Genomic DNA, 21,220 nt, shown 5'->3' with positions numbered 1-21,220 from the left:
CCTCCGGGGAAACCGATTCGCACATTTCCAACCCTGTACGACATGGCAATGCTGTAGCGTGGTATAAAAGGTCAGGTCGGCGCCCTCAGGTTAGCTGTTGTTTCCGTCTCCCTAGACCAGCATTTTCCTCCAAGTACTCTCCACAACGCCCTTCAAGATGCTGAACCACCTAAAACGACCAAGGAAGGGACCATAAACATCACATCTTCTTGCAGGACCTTCTTTTGGCCCGGAGAAGACTCCTGCAGACACTCAGGTCGAGGAAATGTCATCTTCCACCTACAGGAGTCGGAGTTGGATGAGATACAGTGATGACAGCGACACAGAAGACGACTGACGGACAGGGAGAAGTGGATATTGAACATATTCTACTTCCTCAAGCCCCACATCGTCTGTCAGAAGAAGGCCAAGATGTTGGGACTGCCAATGGTATGTATATTATGTCTGACTTAATTTTTTTTATTTGTTGAAAATATACAATATTTTACAGTATGTGCAGAATTCTACCAAAGTGAATTTACAACCTGGATTTTAAGAATGCAATATTTTTACATTCTCTCATACATGTTCCACCACTTTACAGTCTGCTCTGTTTACAGGCCGGCCATTTTGTACCCTACAGCCCCACAACGGTGGGCGTGGTCACGACATGAAGTTGACGTACATAGAACAATACACTATCGGCGTAAGTTCCAAGTAGACGTCCGACCTTGCTTTCTTTGCGCATACATTTGCGGCGCAATTTACGGTGCTGGCTTTACGTCCGTCAGCCCGTGTCCTGTTTACCAGCTGTTCAAGGTCATTTCACCGCGATGATGCCCACGATCCACATACGTGGGCATACGCAGTCGTGATACGTGAATGTGTGACCCCAGCATTAATTGTTGGTGTTGAATCCTTTTTTCTTATTGTACTAAAGAACTTGACCGGATCATGATCCATAACATTAACCCTGGACTTACCTGACTTCAGCATCTACTTTATCATGATTTTTTTTTTCAAGGATACCTTGTCAGGTGTGGCGCATCTTTGAATCATTAAACTGCATCTTACGTGTAAAGTAAAACTTATTTCAGGCTCAAAAGTGTGGAATTATTATTAGTTATGGGATATCTCGAAAATGTAAGGTCTTAATTACATGCATATCACACTTGTTGTTTACCAGAAGGCCAAAACATGAAGCATCTGACAAGTTGAGGAACTACTTTTGCAATACTAAATCTATCTTCCTTAAATTATCAAGTGCACCTCAGAATAGAACTAGCTTTTTCACTGATGAAACTAATTAAGAACATTTGCGCCATAATCATCTTACATTTTTGTCTGAAAAAAAAATTACAAAAGAACTGACATAGTTAACCTGACTGATTAAACCCCTTTCAACCTAGAAAACTAAAGACTTACCTAATACATGCTGTGTGAGAACTGATCGCAGTTCATCACTAGTCAACCAGGGTAGGAGCACCCCCATCGCTCCTGCTGCACAAAGTCTTGTTGAATCATCATCATGGGAAAGGAGAGACCCTAATGTGACAATCATGCCTTTCCTTACACTATCACTCATCTTGTCTCCAGCTGGCTGTACAACACATCTCAATGCTTGAATCATTGTATCCCTTAAAACAGAAAAAGACTGTTGTACTTTTGAAATCCCTCAAAACAGAAAAGACTTTTGTACTTAATAAATATGTGGTTATAATACAATACAAAAGGGATTGGCAGTAAATTTTAAACAGTTAATTAAATTTTACAACAAAATTTGTATTTAACTGAGAGATGCATACCAGGATTAAGCTAACTGCAGAGTAGTTTTAGTTATATAATGCCATATGACTGTACAGTTGGCCTTCAAACTTGGGAGGTTTGGACTAGTGGATTACTTGTAGATAATTCATCAATAATTACCATATATTTCCGCATATAAGACGACCTTTAGATAAGACAAGGCCAAAAGTTAGGACAAATTTTCATGAATTTATCTTATATCTGTAATATAGGACGACTTCTAAATTACAAATCAAAATATTTTTTGGAGAAAAGAGATTATTTGCAAAAATTAAACAGTACAACTATAATAATAATGATGACTTTTAAGGTTGTTTTGCTTGTTGTATCCAATAACAGTATTATTACAGTGGTACCTTGACATATGAAAGGCTCAACTTACGAAAAACTCGAGATACGAAAGCAAATACGAAAAATTTTACAGCTCTATATACGAAAAGTTTTCAAGATACGAAAGGTTGTTGCTGTAAAGTCCCGAGATTCCCCCGGACCACCGAGAACAATTTTAAAACTCCCGCGCCGCCAGCTGAGTAAACTCGCCACCATCCTCCCGCTCTCCCATTGGTTCCTGATGCTAGTCACCCCATAAGATCCTGCTCTCCTATTAGTCAGCATCTACCCCTTGTGCTTTAAGTATTCTATTGGTAAAAGGATGCTGTAAATTGAAAAACTTATTCATGCAACACATTTAATAAAAATAAAACATTAGGTAAAGATAGAATAAAGAATAGAAATGAATGGATATTATACTGTTTGGTAGTTTCAGTAGTTGAAGAGAGATAATGAAAATTTATGGCTTACTGTGTAAAGTGATTGCTTGGCCATCGTTCGATACTCGTAAGTGCTGGATGTAAACAGAAGTTTGGAAGCTTTTTTTTTGTTTGTTTATTATAGTTAATGATTACTTAATAATTATTTGAAATGAGTACATGCAATACATTTAATAAAAAAATTGTGAATTAGATATCATAAAATATAAAATAAATCAGACTGCCAACATATAAGTATTTTTTAGAATTCTTATTCTGTTTTAATATTACGTTGCGTATATGTTTCATTATAGCTGTCAGTAACCCGGTATCTCCATTAGGTAAAGATAGAATAAAGAATAGAAATGAATGTTTATTATACTGTTTGGTAGTTTCATTAGTTGAAGAGAGATACTAATGAAAATTTATGGCTTACTGTGTCCTAGGAAAAGTGATTGCTTGGCGTTCGTTCGGTACTCATAAGACGGTAAGAGCTGAATGTAAACAATTGATTGGAAGGTATTTTTTTTGTTTGTTTGTGTATTATAGTTAATGATTAATTAATAATTATTTGAAATGAGTACATACTGATTATTTATACATTTTATTGGCATATTCTAAGCTTTTAGCTTCTTAGGTTTAGATGTCAGAATCATAGACTAGGCTACAGTAGCAACCGCTAACATAGGCTAGGCTTATTGCTAAGGGACATATGCTAAAGTCCTAATACATGCAGTAAAAATGGGGTCGAACATTACATGCAGTTGAATATTACTCAAGTATGTACAGTATTTTGCCTTTTTGGAGTCATATTTCTTCCGTCGGATCGGTGTCGTAACCCTAGAACATGTGTTTTAGGCCTGGAAATATAATTTACTGGGGTGTTTTTGGAGGGCTTGGAACGGATTAGCCATTTTACATGTAAAATGTGGTCCAAGATACGAAAACCTCATGATACGAAGGGCGCCTCGGAACGGATTAATTTCGTATCTCGAGGTACTACTGTACTATTGAAATTTCTTAAAGGTTACCGAAAGATAAAGGTTGCTGTCAGCGCAACCGCAACTTGATGTTTACATTTTCTCAGCTGGGATCGCATAGATAAAAGTTTCTTTCATTGATTTTGAATTATTCCTCAAATAGGCGATTTGTTATGAAGATATGACAATAATATATATGGTAAAATGGTTTTATTACCTTTATCATCACTTTTTTTCCATAAAGTGAATCTTTATTTATGTTAGTGGTTAGGCTATAGCACCGAGGCCGAGGCTAGCCTAGAGATACGCATCTTAGAATTCAAGGTTTGATCTTTAACATTGCAGTATAAGACGACCCCCAATATTTAGGGGGGAATTTTAGGATTTAAAGGTCACCTTATATGCAGAAATGTACAGTATATAATTTTTTCTTTTTACATTTTTGGTCTAGTAAACCCATGAATGACTAGCATACCTTTATAATACAGTACTGTGCTGTATAACCAAATACAATGTAACAAGTCAAAACTAAAAAGAAAAAAATCACACTCATGCTTATAAACTCCTAACATCATTCACAATGGAGAAAAAACAAATAAAATACATCTGCAGATGCACATAAGGGACTTTCTATCTTTTGATGAAATATGTTGCACATAAGGGAGTTTCTATCTTTTGCAGGAATACGTTTTTGGGTTCTTACCTAACAGCAGTATCATCAGCAGTTTTCACAGCATTATGAAGTTCTGTGAAAAGTGGATCAGGTTTCGTATGAATAGTAATTAGGTGAGCTAATGCTGCACCTGCTCGTAACCGAACACCTCTGTGAGGATCATGTACAGCCTTGACGAAGGTTGTCTGGAGCTGTGGCAGGAATGGTTTAAGCATTACCCCAGTCTGAAAATAAATTTCATTAATGGCATCTAGTGAAAAAATGACCTAGATTCATATCAAATGGGAAATTTATGACAATTAATTTTGGGTAAAATGTAATAACAATCTATGATTTATTTGGTGGTGAATGTTTATTTAAACAAACATTAACTGTTAACCCTTAATCGCTGAGCCAGTATTTCCGAAAGTGTCTCCCGTATGCTGGTGGCGTTCGCGAGTGAGCACCGAAGCGGAATTTATTTATTTTTTTTTTTAAATCACAGCACGCTTAATTTTCAAGATTAAGAGTTCATTTTTGGCTCCTTTTTTTATCATTGCCTGAAGTTTAGTATGCAACAATCAGAAATGAAAAAAATAACATTATCATATATAAATATTGGAATATATGACAGCGCGAAAAAAATTTCATATATAATTGTATACAAATCGCTCTGTGAGCAAAACGGTTGAAGCTAATGAGTTAATTATTTTTTCGTTGTATTATACACTAAATTGTGATGATTATTGTATATAACCAATTGTAAAACGATCAAAGCAACACAGAGAAAATATTATCACTATATGATGCATGAATTCGTAACGCGCGGACGTAAAAAAAAAGCTGTTTTAAAAAATTCACCATAAATCAAAATATTGTGCTAGAGCCTTCTCGTTTGTTGCAAAATGAAGGTAATTGATTGAATATTACTAGACTGTAAGTGTTGTAGCTTACAATTGCAGTTTTTTACCATTTCGGTAAAGTTAAATTTGACCGAAGGACGAATTTTTTCTATTTATCTTTATTTATATGAAAATATTTCAAAAATGATAAAAGCTACAACCATGGGTTGTTTTTAGTTGTATTCTAAATAAAATTGCGCACATTTTCATATATAAAACTTTATGTAACGGCTAATTTAAAAGGGTGCAAACATTACGACAATTGGACGAAAAAATGTATGATTTGTTCGAAAGTTACCGCGCGGACGTAAGGAAAAAGTATATTTCATAAATTCACCATAAATCGCAATATTGTGCTAGAGACTTCCAATTTGTTGCAAAATAAAGTTAAATGATTGACTCTTACTAGAATGTAATAGTTTTAGCTTACAATTGCGTTTTTTTACCATTTCGGTCGAGTCAAAGTTGACCGAAGGTTGAAGTTTTGCCACTTATTGTTATTTATATGAAAATATTTCAAAACTGATTACAGCTACAACCATGGTTTGTTTTTAGTTGTATTCTACATGAAATTGTGCACATTTTCATATATAAAACTTTATGTAACAGCTAATTTAAAATGGTGCAAACATTATGACAATCGGACAAAAAAATTTGATTTTTTTTCGGAAGAGTTACTGCGCAGACGTAAGGAAAATGTTTTTTTTTTTTCATAAATTCACCATAAATTGAAATATTGTCCTAGAGACTTCCCGTTTGTTGCAAAATGAAGGTAAAAGATTGAATATTACTAGAATGTAAGAGTTTTAGCTTACAATTGTGTTGTTCGACCCTTTCGGTCGAGTCAAAGTTGGACCAAAGGTTGATATTTTGGCACTTATCGTTATTTATATGAAAATATTTCAAAACTGATAAAAGCTACAACCATGGTTTGTTTTTAGTTGTACTATTCTACATGAAAGTGCGCATATTTCCATATATAAAACTTTATGTAATGGCTAATTTAAAATGGTGCAAACATTACAACAGTCGGACGAAAAAATTTATGATTATTCCGGAAGTTATCGCACAGACGTAAGGAAAAAGTTTTTTTCATAAATTCACCATAAATCAAAATATTGTGCTAGAGACTTCCAATTTGTTGCAAAATAAAGGTAAATGATTGAATATTACTAGAATATAAGAGTTTTAGCTTAAAATTGCGTTTTTTGACCATTTCGGTAGAGTCAAAGTTGACCGAAGGTTGAAATTTTGGCACATCATTATTTAAATGAAAATATTTCAAAACAGATGAAAGCTACAACCATAAGTTGTTTTTTGTTGTATTCTACATGAAATTGTGCACATATTCATATATAATACTCCATGTAACGGCTAATATAAAATGGTGCAAAAATTATGTCAAAGTGACGAAATAATTTCTGAGATGTGTCGCTGATGCTTTTTAGTGCGAGAAGAAAGAAATTCACGCTTGCGCGCCTGGGTAACGATTGTAAACAAAACAACGCCTTGATCCGTGGGCTCCCAGCATACCCCAAGGCGCATGATTCAAAAGTTTTCGACTAGTAGGCCTATAACTATTTTTCCGCGAATTTAAAAAAAAAATTTTTGTCTACGTACCATACATCGGTTCGGCACCTGACACACACTTTTCGTCGACGTTTAATACGTCCAATCGGCGTTAAAGGGTTAATAACTAAGCAAAAATGTGATGATCTAATAGTTTTATATGAAAGCTAATAAATTTTGGGCATAAATCTAACACACAGATGACTTCAAAATTTGTAATTTTGGAAAGTTACACAAAATCAATCAACCAGAATGAACAAAGTACGTCTTCGTAACTGATTTTTACAATGAAGTAAGTTTTAAAAATACATTACCTCTGAACATACACAGGAAATAGGATAAAATATTTGTCTGAAACACTACAATAATATATAACTGCATAACTGATACAAGAAAACTCCTAAGGCACAAACCTCCTCCAAAAATTATAAAGCCTCTCCTTAAAATGTCCTACTTTCTGAAAATTATACTTCTTTATCTCCCAAAATGTAATCAAGTCTATTTTTCAAATTATTATAAGACAAGACAGACACACAGAAATCCAACCAAATTCATTACCCATACACAGAGGTAACACTGGCAGTTATAGTTTTTCTTCTATATGAATATGTTATTGTTATGATACAATTAAGTTTGTTCATACTTACCTGGCAGATATATATATAGCTGTATTTTCTGAAGTCCGACAGAATTTAAAAATTCGCGGCACACGCAGTGGGCGGCCAGGTGGTAGTACCCATTCCCGCCGCTGGGAGGCGGATATCAGGAACTATTCCCATTTTCTATTCATATTTTATCAGTGCCACTGTCTCCTGAGGGGAGGTGGGTGGGCACTTTAATTATATATATCTGCCAGGTAAGTATGAACAAACTTAATTGTATCATAACAATAACATTTTGTTCATGAAACTTACCTGACAGATATATATATAGCTGAATCCCACCTTCGGATGGTGGGAAGAGACAGAATAGGATTTTTGGGAAACTAAATTAAGTAGATGATATACATCTTGGTTCCTGACCTGTTAGCATAGCCGACTTCGTGATTACTGTCACCAAAGTCTGCTTCTGCGTTACTAGAGTTGCCAGCGAGGTAGAGACCTGTAATGCTGGTGCGCTCTATAATGATCTGTCAACGGGGGCGGGCGTGACCACAATGTGACTAGACCATATGACCATACTTCTGAGGGCACCGAAGCTAAAACCACCACCTGACCTAACCTATCAAAGTTAGTTCCATAACTTCTAGGCTAAAGAAAAGGAACGCGCCTCAAGCGACCAACCCTTCAAAGTTAAAAGCACACCTATCCCTTTTCTATAGGATAGGATTCGTGTTGCTTCCTGCACCCAATAATATATCTACGGATATGTATGGTCCTAGCGACTTACGGATCTGAAATGTCGTCTTCACATCCCGTCGGGAGTGTGAAGCGAACACAGAGTTGCTTCGCTAAAGCGTGGCACTCAGGATGTTACTGAGTGTCATGCTCTGTTGAAATGCTTCCGAGGCCGCGCCCTCACCTCTTGAGCATTCATATTAAGAAAAAATCTCAAATCTTTATGCAAACATAATGAATGAGACCTCTTAAAAGAACTCCTTGGCTATAATGCCAGGGGTGTTTCTTGGACATGAACCAGTCTGGTCTTTTTTACGGAACACCGCAGATTGTCGGGAGTGTGAAGCGAACCCAGAGTTGCTTCGCTAAAGCGTGACACTCAGGATGTTACTGAGTGTCATGCTCTGTTGAAATGCTTCCGAGGCCGCGCCCTCACCTCTTGAGCATTGATATTAAGAAAAAATCTCAAATCTTTATGCAAACATAATGAATGAAGACCTCTTAAAAGAACTCCTTGGCTATAATGCCAGGGTGTTCTTGGACATGAACCAGTTTGGTCTTTTTACGGAACACCGCAGATTGTCCGTTGACCTTGACTTTCTATAGTTTTATCAAGATAAAACTTGAGAGACCCTACAGGGCACAGGACTCTCTAATGCCCTTGCCCAATAATTTGTGCCATACCCTTGGTCTCCAAGCCTTCGGTTCAAGGGTTAGACAGGTTTTCGTTCTTATCAAGAACGGAAGGCTTAGAGGACAGACCGCATTATGTCCTTTAAAGCCAAAACCTCTGATGATGGCTAAAAAACCTCACTAACCCTCCTTGATGTGGCTATAGCGGTTAGAATATTAGCCTTTCTGGTCACGTGTATTAAGTTCGCAGAAAGGATAGGTTCGAAATGCTTTTGGCATCAGAAACTCAGACTACGTCTAAGTTCCATGCCGGAACCTTTGATCCAGAGAATTTCAAGATCTCCACAGACCTCAAGATCGTGAAGCTTTGTTGTTTGACAGAACCGAATCTCTGAGCCTAGAGGCCGTCAACAACATATTTGCATTATTCTACAATAGTTAGGACTTCTATCTTATCTCATACTTCATACGGAAAGATAGAACCATAACGAAATTCACAGAGGTCGAGGTGGAGGAACAGTCATTTCCCTTCACTATCTCCAGAAACGGCCCCCTCCGATTGAAAACTGAAAATAGGCAGCACTGCTTTGCCTTGGCCAAGAGACTGCCATTAATCTTGAAGATCTTATCGCTTCTCGATAGTCTGAACGCCTTCAGACTCAGAGAGGAGAGATATTAGATACTTCACTAAGTGACGATGTTAGATTACACCGATTCTCTCGGGAAGGGTCTTTGGACAATTCTCTGAATTACCTGACCTCTGTGAATCCAACCTCTTAGAGGCCAACATGTGGCGACTAAAGCTAATCCTCTAGGATCATGAATAAGGGAACAACTTAAGAGGAAGCTCCTTCGTCTTCAATATTACGAAAAACTTAACGAAAGGACGCCCTCAGTCTCTCCTCACTTTCGACATACTTCTAAGTGAGGATTACTCAGACGTCAGTAGTTGTTGCCTTCGATCGAGAAGACCCCCACGGACGTGCACTAGTTTAACGAACCTCTTGAGGATCGTTACGTTCCGTGCCCAAGCCCATAACCAATTCTCTCTTCTCGAGCTATGAGAGAGCTGAGAAATTATCCGAGATGATTTGGGCCACTCGATCCAACCTCACCCTTCGAGGAACTGGAGAGCCGACCAATTTGGCTTCCAATTCTTTCAGACAATGTGCCAGAACATCTGTTCTCTGTTCGGATGTCTGGCACCCTCTCGCTATCACCTGAGGTGATCCTCAAGCCGTTGAGAGAAAATTAGAATTACAAGATCTTTGATGTTATTCCAATTTCTTCGTGAGGAAAATTTGTAGAGGTCTGAATTGCTGTTTATTCAGGGAAACAAGCTTCTCCAGCGAGGAAATGGAAAATGGTCCCCAGCAAACTCATCCATTCCCTCACTCAGCCTGCTTCCTTCCCTAAATAAGGCTGCGCTTTGCATAAGCAGGAGAGCATTATTATAGTGCTATGCCGTGGTAGATTCGTACAGAATGTTACGTTGCGGTAAACCCAGCCACCTAACAAGTATAAGAGATATCTTGTTGAAATTTTCTAAGTAAACGGCAGGTATGATCATTCAAGATTACTAGAAATTTCCTCAACCCGAGGCTAAAATCCATGATTGTAGGGCAGAGAGACGGTTTATTAAGCCATTCCCGCAAGGGAGAGAGACGTAACCAACCGCGCATGACACCGAGCTAGCCGGTACTGCGTAGATCACAGTAACAGCAGCCTTGATCATCGTCTCGCACTATGTGCCTGAGTTGCCAGTACTCTTTTACGAAGGGATAGGTATGAAATTATCGAGCAAAAGGGAACTCTCAAGCAGGCATATTTAAACGAAACAAAATTCGCTAAATACAGAAGCTGAGTTGGTGTTGCAGTTCAATTAGAATACTTCTCGTCTAAGTCGCAATCCGTAGAATAACTAGGATATGCGCCTACCCCTCGGACAATTCAACTGCTTAGTAGAATCATGTCGCAAGGTTAATATACGTAGTATATTTATAGTATTCTGAACAACGATTCTCCATCCTAAATTCTTTCCTTCAAGAAAACAAAATAAGGATTGGAGATCGACCACCTTCGATCTCTATCAAAAAGAGTGAAGGAGAAGTCTTCCTCGAAGAAAAGCTTCAAAGGTGAACAGAATACTATCTGCCTGAGTTGCCAGCTACTCCCTTTACGAAGGAATAGGTATGATATTATCGAGCAAAAGGAACTCTCAAGCAGGCCTATTTAAACGAAACAGAATTCGCTAAATACAGAAGCTGAGTTGGTGTTGTCGTAACAATACCTGAAGAGTTGTTCTTACTCCGAAAACTCTTGGAAGGTTGAAGGGAGTGTCAAATAAATACATTAGAACACAGTTCTTTCGGCTTCTATCCGCAGAGGTAAATACGATATGCGTATATGACTTGACCCATGCGTTAGCAAAATGACGCAAAGATAAACTACGTAAGTATTGTAGTAATTTGAACATCGAATTCTCTACTACATCTTTCCTCGACGAGGAAGAGAGAAAGAAAGGAAAACGACTGTCCACGTTCTAATGAACGAGACTTTTAAAAGAACTCCTTGACTCTTTGCCAAGACTCTTTTCCAAGAAAAGGGAGTAATATTCGAATAGAGATCATCAAGAGAGAACCGAGGATCGAAAAAGACCGTTCAATGTTCTTATGATATTGGACAAAAGACTTCCTGGATAGTCTACAAGTCTTTCTCTTAACCCCGGATGAGCCTCTGAAAATGAATGAGAGCTCTTCCGAAATTTGTTAATGAGTTTATCCGCTTAAACGATAAAAACGTATCTATGTCAATGCTAGTTTTTTCAGTTTATTTTGTAAATTAAAATAATTTTTTATAACATATTTTTGCTTTACCTTTATGTTAAATTGCTCTTTGTGTAACTGCTTTTCGAAAAGCGTATGACATTGAATATTTTTAAGGGACGTCCTCATGCGAGTCTCCATGGAGAGCCGCACGATGTCCTGAAGAGTGTGAACACTAAAGGAAGACGTATGGCTTTCGTCTTCCGCAAGGAGCTTGCCGAGCGTCCTGGAGAATGTCTCTACTTATAGGACGTCGAGCACCTCCAAAAGCTTCCTCACGTCTAAATTGCCCTTCTTATGCCGACCAGAGACATAAGTTGTTTGACTGTGCAAAGCAGCTTGCCGGCCGTCAAACTTATCAGCTTGCTTTTTCGAAGTAAAGCGAACGTTACATAACGTATACGGAGCGCCATGAGGAGAGGAGACGAATATGTCCTTGATTACCAAATTCTTTTGGAATGCTAGCGAGGTTGAAACAGCTCTAACTTCATGAGCGTCCACTCGCAGGAGGCTCAAATCACTCTTCTGGCAAGATGAATGAACCTCCTTAATAATGTATAAGTGATATATACATGAGCGTTCATATACATGAGCGTTCACTCGCAGGAGGCTCAAATCACTCTTCTGGCAAGATGAATGAGCCTAATAATGTATAAATGATGTATACATGAGCGGTTCACTCGCAGGAGGCTCAAATCACTCTTCTGAAAGATGAATGAGCCTCCTTAATAATGTATAAATGATATATACATGAGCGTTCCACTCGCAGGAGGCTTCAAATCACTCTTCTGGCAAGATGAATGAGCCTCCTTAAATGTCCCTTAGAAAAAGAGCCAGTGCATTCTTCTAAAAAGGGAAAATGTGGTCTCTTTACTCTTTCATCCTCTCGTGACGAGAGAGAGGACGTGAAGCGTCCTCTTCTCTCAAGCTTCTTTAGGGGGCGCGAGTCCTTCCGAGAACTCCAACCCCTGTGTGGGGAGGACGCCTCGGAGGACGAGAAGCAATCCTTCAAGATTCGTGCACGTGCACGATCTTTAGCAGCCTGGGAAGCGTCAACAGGTTCTGCCGAAGGGACGCCAGATCGGTGGGGAGCCCCCGTAACCCTCTTGGCGGCTTTCGACATGCCCTCTCCTGTCATGGGAGTCCGACAGAGGTCCAGGCCTAGAGGCATTATGGGGCCGATCTGACGCCCCCTCCACAACACAAGGGGTGGGCACTACACTTCACAACACTGATTGGAGAGCGAGCACTTTAGTCTAAGATTACTTGATGTAATCCTCTAGCAGACACTTCTTCTAGGCCCGTAAGCCATACCACAGGGTTAGGCAAAATAAAATCTACAGGAGGTTAGAAGGTTCATTATTTCTAACTTCTGTTTACTGTGGAGGAAAACTCCTGATTCTAACACGCTCTAAAATGCGTAAATGAATCCTCCTTCTTCCGTAATCAGTCACATATTACACTAATTACCTTATGCAAAGAAAACATGTAAACGTCATATATACTAAGCGAGTGTCTACCGAAAGTTCCGGTAGCCTCACCTTACCGTGCAGACAACAAAGTCTGAAACTAGGCTAACTAGCTTCAGACATCAAATGCAATGAAAAAATTTACGATAGCGTATGCCTAGCCACAAATCCAAGTTAATAATCGAAAGAATAATTAGGATACTTAAGTGGCTAATGAAGTTTAATTCAAAATCCTAGGCGGAGGTCTGTAAACAGTTGTTTACCGACCGGCGACAGAAAAAAATATGAATAGAAAATGGGAATAGTTCCTGATATCCGCCTCCCAGCGGCGGGAATGGGTACTACCACCTGGCCGCCCACTGCGTGTGCCGCGAATTTTTAAATTCTGTCGGACTTCAGAAAATACAGCTATATATATATCTGTCAGGTAAGTTTCATGAACAAAATATTCTTTCTCCTTTAATACAAAGTACGATAATTTTTACTGAATTTCACAGGAATACTGTATTTACACTTTTCACTGATTGACGTTACCTTTTATTGTAAATGATAGCCTAATCACCAAAATCACCAACTTGCACCTGTTTAAATTTCATACAACCACCTTACATTTCACATTACAAAAGCAGCCCTAAATTGGTGACAAGCCCAGCAACAATATGCCTATCATAGGCTGACCTCCTAATAGAATGTGGTTGAATTATGATTGTAAATTGAGTCTGCTGGCTAACAAATTAGTCATCATTTTAAATTTAAACATATCCCTTATTACACACTTAGTTAATTTCTCATCCTATCCAGTGGCTTGCAACGTCATTAAAAGAACTTAGATTCATTCAAGTGTTAATAATATAAATTAGCAATGTTAGGTTTATAATCAGCACTCATGGGGATAATGTTTATCTATAAATTCTATTTTTAATTTAACAATGTTAATATGTAAAGTATTTTAACGGTGTAAATTTTCATAATCCAAAACTGTTATTTTTCAGCATATTTCTTAATCAGACTCAATATATTTATTCATTAAGGCAACCATGCATTCATTAAGAATGTGGAAACAATGCATTCATTAAGATCATGTGGCAACATATAGTACACAAAGTACTAAAATCAAAAGATAGCATTGAATTACCTGTATCTTCTGGATTCTATTTTATATTGGTTTCTAATTTAAATTTTATTACTATTTAGTTCTATTTTAATTGCTTCCTTGTATTTTGCATAATTCTATATTTTCTAAATACTACCTGTATACTAAACTTCTACCACTAAATACATCTTCATATGAAGTCTCATATAGTGGTACCGACATATAATTTACCTTTCATATACTATGCCGTATGAAAATAATCTTAATATCACAAATTCTTGGTAGTATTTTTTACTTTTCCTAGCTATACTTACCTCGAACTACTATCGTACGAGAAACCTGGATTGTCAATCTGGCACCGACCAGAAAAACCCAGTTTTTCCTACACTCCCAGGGCAGGTAAATGCCCCAGGAGCCAAAGGCCATGTGACCTCTTGACCTGAACTCCAGTCCTTTCCTCACCCCTAAGGTGCCTGCCCTAAGATACACGGGGATGGTAGGGAGGGCCTATAAACTCCGTAGTTCGAGGTTAAGTATAGCTAGGAAAAATATTACCAAGAATTTGTGATTTGTTCCGATGCTGTATATTTACCTCATTCCTAGGAGACTTACTCCTTGGAGGTGGGAGTGTCTAGGAAAGGAGCAGCCCGAAAGAATGTCCGGAAGGCACCCCCATGGGGACCCAGCTCTGCTCGTTGGGAGATGTAGGGCTGGGCCGTTATGGAGGGGGGGGGGGGGGGGGGGAGGGGGGGGGGGGGGGGGGGAAAATCAGGCCCTGGGAAGGAGGAATTACATTTCAATGGTATCATGTAATGCAATGGTTTGTTCTCCGAAGGTTATAAGTTCCCTTGGGCTTACCTTAAGAGTTGTAGGGTTCTGAGACGTACGACAAAGGCCCAGGAAGGGAGAAGAATGTGGGGGAAGGGGAGGTTGGTAATGCACTTCACTCACGCCACCACTCAAACCCTAAGCTCCTATCCACGGTGGGGCTAGACCCTCTGTTGTCCTGCCACCACCGAACTGATCTCAAAGGAGTTGAGAGACTTTCTGGTACAGTCTTAAGGTAACGGTCCGTAAAGATGGACTGTCTGATCCACACCCTGGCTCGCAGGACCTGACTGACCGCCAAGTTCTTAGAGAGCGACAGAGACGTACCGATACCCCTGATGTCGTGGGGCTTGGCCCCTGGCGGAGGAGGAAGTTCCGCTACTTCATAGGTTCTCTTGATGATCTCTCTAAGTCAGAAAGAGATGGTATTCTTTGAGACTGCCTTCTTCACTTGGCCTGTGGTAACGAAGAGGTTCTGAATCCCTGGCCTAAACTGCTCCATCCTACAGAGGTGTTTCCTCATAGCCCGGACTGGGCACCTCCGACTTCAGTAAGACCAGGATCGAGAATTCCACAAACCTATCATCCACCACCGAGGGGTTCTGGGTCTTGGCCACGAAGGAGGGCACAAATCTAAAGGTGAGATCCTTCTACCCTTTCAAGTGCGACGAGACCATGTACAAGAGACCATGCAGCTCTCCCATTTGCTTGGAGGAGGCTAAGGCCAGCAGGAAAACTGTTTTGAGAGCCAGCTCCCTGTCCAGGATGTCTTTGAGAGGCTCAAATGGGGGCTTCTTCAGAGCGACTGGAACTCTCGCCACATCCCATCGAGGAGGCCTCACGGAGCTGGGAGGGCACACTTGTTCGAAATTCCTTATGAGCATCGATCCCCTTTCAGGAGGATGACTTGGCCCAGTGCTGCCTGGACTCCCTGTACAGCCTCTATGGAGAGACCCTTGTTAGTTAAGCCTCAGGTGAACCAGGAACTCTGCTACGTGAAGAACTTTGGCCTGCAGGCGTTAAAGGCCCCAATCCTTACACCATGCCCCGAACACCTTCCACTTGGCCTGGTAGACGGCCACGGGCGACTTCCTCAGGTACCCTGACATCTACGAGGCCACCCTGCGAGAGAAGCCTTTCTTGTTCAGAAGGTGCTCGATAGCCTCCACCCGTGAGGAGATAGGGACGGACCCTCGTGGTACCTCTCAAAGTGGGTCTGCCTCAGTAGGTCCCGCCTGTAGGGGAGCTCCAGACAGTCCCTCTCCGACCACAAGGGGGCCACTAAGGTCATGAACGTCCCCTTCGAGTCTCTCAGTCAGTTGAGGACCTGTCTGAGTACCCTGGAGGGGGGGAACGCATATAAGTCCAGACCTTCCCATGGGTGATGAAATGTGTCTTCCCAGGCTGCTGCCGGATCAGGAACTGGGGAACAGAAAACCCAAAGTTTGGCATTCATGCTCATCATTAACAGGTCCATGGAGGCAGAACCCCACATCCCGATCAGCTCCACCGCCACTCCAGGGTGTAGGGACCATTCTGCCCTTAGAACCTGACCTTACCTGCTGAGCCCGTCAGCTATTATGTTCCTTTTCCCTGGAATGAATCTTGCCGGCAGGGAGGTTCCTATGCCTTCTGTCCCACTCCAGGATGGTTCCCACCAGATCACAAAGGTAGCATCACTTCACCCTCCCTTGCTTCCTGATGTACGCCACCACTGTGGCGTTGTTGCATATAATTGCCATCGTCCTATTTCTTATCGATGGCTCGAAGGCCTGGAGAGCCTTTTGAATGACCAGTAACTCCAACCTATTGATTTGGAGCCATTGTCCCTGCTCCAACCATGTCTCCCCCTTCATTACCAATTGGAGGTGGGCAACCCATCCCTCCTTCGACACATCCGTGAACAGGAGCATCTGAGGAGGGACATCTGAGAGGGGCACTCCCTGGTGGCAGTTCGCTCCATCCAACCATCAACGTAGCACTTTTCTTGTGGTCTGCAAAGGGGAGAAGAGTTTCTGAGGGTGGTCCACTCCTGATGCCCATCCCTCCTTCAGGTTCCACTGGATAGCCCTCAGCTTTAGTCTGCCTTGTGGGGACTAGCTTCTCCAGGGAGACAAGATGGCCCAGCAGCCTCTGCCACTCCCTTGCTGGCCGGGGGGAACAGTCTAGGAAGGGACGAGCCACACTCTGGAGGTTGGATAACCGATCCTCTGACGAGAAGGCCCTGGCCATCACAGTATCTAGGTCCATCCCCAGGTAGACCATTCTGGTGGTATGCAGCGGTTGGGATTTCTCCCACTTCAGGACGATGCCCGGTCTCCCGCTAAGGGCCAGGAGTTCGTCTCTCTGTTCCTCCAAGTCCTCCCTTGAGGAGGAAAGGAGCAACCAGTCATCCAGGTACTGCAGGAGACAGATCCCCCTCCCATGAGCCCAGGCCGACACGAGGGAGAGCACTTGTGAGGACCTGCAGAGCCGTTGACAACCCGAAGCAAAGGGTCCTGAACTGGAAGGTGTTGCCCTCCCACCTGATGCAAAGGTACTTCCTGCGAGAGGGGTGCACTGGAATCTGAAAGTATGCGTCCTTGAGGTCCAGGGACATCATCATGAAGTCCCCTTCCCTCAGGGCCACAATGACCGACATTGGGGTCTCTATCTTGAAGGCCGTCTTGAGAATGAAGGTCAAGACAGACAGGTCTATTACTGGTCTCCATCTCCCTGAGGCCTTGGCCACCACTTCCAGCTGAAGGGCCTCCCTGTGACTGGGGTCACAAGGCTGGAGATGCCCCTCTGTCGGGCTCCCCCCATCAGGGGAGGCTTCTCGTCTAGGAAGGGGATTCGGTAACCATCCCTGAGAACCTGAACAGTCCAGGTGGGAACTGGCAGGGTAGGGGCCTAGACTCCTACTTCCTCCTGGGGAAGCAGCCATTCCTTCCCCTCCAGGAGGCAAAGGGTCTGGCTCTGCACGAGGAGGAGGGAGCAAAAGGGGCACTGGAGGAAGGTTGCGACCCCTGCGTTCACAAGCTGTCTGAAGGAAGAGACCCAGTACACAATGGAGTCTTGGCTGGGCTCCCTCCAATGCTCCAGGGACTCCTCCACCAGTTGCTCAGGGAAGAGGGACTCCCCCAACACCGTGGCATTCCTCAGGGCCTTGGACTCCCTATCAGGCAAGCTCCTTGGAACTTTGGCCAAGATGGCATCCTTCCTTCTTTGGACCCAGTTGGCCAACTGGGTAAACAGCTGCATCATTAGGAAGCCCATGGATTTTCCTCCCGACACAACCAGCTCCTTAAACTGGGGCCTGCCTCATCTTGAAGCTCGTGGCAAAACGAGCTACCATGCCAGACCATAGGTTGAGCCAAGAAGCGACATGGATCAAAGTCCACACCATGGCCTCCAGCTGGGAGAAAGAGACCGAACCCGCCAGAAGCTGCTCTTCCGAGAGGCCTGGGGCAATTGAGGTAAGAACTCCCTCTACTGACTGAGGAGCCAGGGACATGCCCTCCGGGGCATATAACCTCCTCTGTCTCGCCTTGGCAGCAGGGAAGAGTTTCAGGGACCCATCGGATCTCAGCGAGTTCTTGGGGGCCGCTATCACCTCGTCCATCTGGGCCAGGGTCTGCACCGAATAACCTGTTTGCCCCCTGAAGAGAAGATCCACTGCTAACGCTCTCTTGGAGTCTGGAGGGGCAGCTGGTTCTGCCAGGTGGTTCTTTACCCTGATGATCCCGAGGACCCTCCAAAGCCCTCTGGAGCTCCTCCTGTACAAAGGCTTTGTCCTTGTAGTTTTCCAAAGGTGCAGAGGGACCTGCCACCAGTGCAGAGGAGAGGGGTGGAGAGGGCAGCCGGCTCCTACCGGCAGCCTCCAACAGGAACTGACGCACTTCCAGGGGGGGAAGGCTCCACCCGAACCAGAAGGGCCGACATGACACATCCTCCAGACGGGGGGGCAAAGCCCGACCGAGGGACAGTGGCGAAGCGCTCCGCCCTGCACGCTGATTGTGCGGGAGTGGAGGTTCGAGACAGGAGGGAGCCCACCCGGTCCGTGTGGGAGCCGAATGGACTACGGGAACCGGAGCGGGATCCACTGGGACCGTAGAAGGACTAATCCTGGGCCAATCGGAGCACCCCGCACGCAGCGCAGCTGTGGTGGCCATGAACTCGGGTGCTGGCCTCAGAGACCTAATGGTCCGGGAGCGGTGGCACCTGCAGCAGGATCTGTCACGGCGGCAGCCGCTCCTAGTCCGACCTCTGCAATTGCGGCTACGACGAGGAGAACGTGAGAAGCGGTCTGGGAAGGAGGAGAACAAATACTCTCAACTCCTCCCGCAACACCGGCTCCTCTTGGCTCTACATCTCTTCCTATGAGAGGAATAACTGGTTTTTTCTGGTTGGTGTCAGATTGACAATCCAGGTTTCTCCTACGATAGTAGTTCGAGGTAAGTATACGGCGTTGGTACAACTGAATAAACTTTATAATATAATAGATAGCATAGAAAAATAACAACTGGATTATTAAAAACCAGTAAAATATTAGAATCATTACAATCCTATAATAATCCTGAAGATTTTGGCAATTTTGTGCGATCTACTTTTGATTTCATTAATCTGTATAATACACTGTTACATGATCAGATTTGGAGATATAAAAATAAAATTACAATTAATAGAATTATCTTTGTTAAACAATTAATTCTATATTAATAATTAAATTTGATAACAGAAATTAGACAAAAACAGGGTGACTTAGATATAAAAATAATTAATTTAAAAATGATCTCATGTCACTGAATAGAATTATGTTAATTCAATAATAATCACGATACATACAAAACAAAATTATTAGCAAGAAATTTTCAACTTGAATACGTATGACAGATGAGACTTCCTGCTTCCTACTCTAATACTCCACTTAATATAACTTATGGAGTCACGTGCTTGCAATTTTCTTGAATTGAAAGTACTTTGTATAAAAGTATTTTATTTCCGATTGTCAACTTTGTTTAACCCTTTTGCTTACCAATGATGGATATAAACATCATCCAAATTTAAGTCCTTCACTTACTGATGATGTGCGCATGTGTGAAAAAAAAAAACCAGCAGACAAGATGAAGATAATTTTTGGTGAGTATTCCTGATTTGTATGTTTATCTATTTTGTATAGCTTTAGGTTTTCATTAAATAGTTACATCATTTATAGTTTTTCTGTGAGAATATTTTTTATACATATGTAACAGGCATATATATTTGTTTTACAGTTTTAGATTTTTATTCTAAAATTACAGTACATTACTTATTTTTTTCTGAGGGCATAAGTGAGCACACACGAGAGAGAGAGAGAGAGAGAAACTTTTTTATGCATATGTACAATGTGTTTGTTTGTTTTGCATTTTTAGATTTTTAATCTATGATTACAGTGGACCTATATTCACAGGGGATGTGTACTCGACACCCCCTCCCCAAGAATAGCTAAAATCCACTAATACTTAAAACCCCTCTAAAAATGCTTTTATGTACCCAAGTATTTTAATAGTAATATCAGAAAATATGCATTTATTCATGAAAATACAGTAATTTGTGAATATTTCTCAGTGAAAAATACAGCGAATAGGCGAATTTCCTGCGAATAATGTGTATACAGTGTATGTTCCATACAGAAACCTGCAAATCTAGAGGGTTTCTTGTACATCACTTATCTTTTTTCTGAGAGAGAGAGAGAGAGAAGAGAGAGAGAGAGAGAGAGAGAGAGAGAGAGAGAGAGAGAGAGAATTACATGAACACTTAGTGGCAACAACACAACAGCTCCTCCCCTTCTGGTCCCATTACTTGATATATTTGACAGCTGGAGTTAGAGAGAGAAGACTGGGATTTCCTTCATTCTTACATAATTTTTTAAATTTATAAACTAAAATGAATTGATATTATTGCTGTTTACATTAACGTTAATATTTGTAAATGGTAAATCTTTTATCTATCATACAAAAAAAAACATACATCTCCATAAGAGAGAGAGAGGGAGAGAATTATTATTTTTATTATGTGATATCATTTATCTTATTAATTTAATTTACTAATACAGAATTAATCAATATTAATATTTGAGAATTAGTAAATAATTTTTGTATCATAAAAATGTATTTAGTCATGAAAATAACATCAAAATACAATAATTAGTTATTATTTTCATCGGAAAACCCAGCAAATAGGCAAATTTCCCACAAATAATGGGTAGCTATGGTCCAGAGAGAAATCCATGTAATAATTTTTATTTTACAAATACTTAAAGCAGCTGTGGACTGTAACTTGCTAATATGCTGCTCTTGTGCATTTATTTTGTCCATCACCAACTCCACTTCTACTTTTCTGTATCTGACTATACTTAATTGAACTAAACTTGCACA

General features: G+C 41.2%; 1 protein-coding gene across 1 annotated transcript in view; it reads right to left on the bottom strand.

The window, feature by feature from the left end:
* Positions 1-21,220, bottom strand: part of LOC135221689 (stalled ribosome sensor GCN1-like) — a 339,764-nt gene that overhangs the window by 23,533 nt on the left and 295,011 nt on the right. Inside the window, exons 40-41 of the mRNA XM_064259421.1 lie at positions 4,218-4,411; positions 1,405-1,616 (exon numbers count right to left, since the gene is read on the bottom strand). Coding sequence (XP_064115491.1) covers positions 1,405-1,616; positions 4,218-4,411 — 406 coding nt within the window. The remainder of the gene's footprint in view (positions 1-1,404; positions 1,617-4,217; positions 4,412-21,220) is intronic.

This window comes from Macrobrachium nipponense, chromosome 3, assembly GCF_015104395.2.
Source record: "Macrobrachium nipponense isolate FS-2020 chromosome 3, ASM1510439v2, whole genome shotgun sequence".
NCBI lineage: Eukaryota > Metazoa > Arthropoda > Malacostraca > Decapoda > Palaemonidae > Macrobrachium > Macrobrachium nipponense.
Note: the sequence above shows the minus strand (reverse complement) of the source record. Positions and strands in the feature narration are given on the sequence as shown.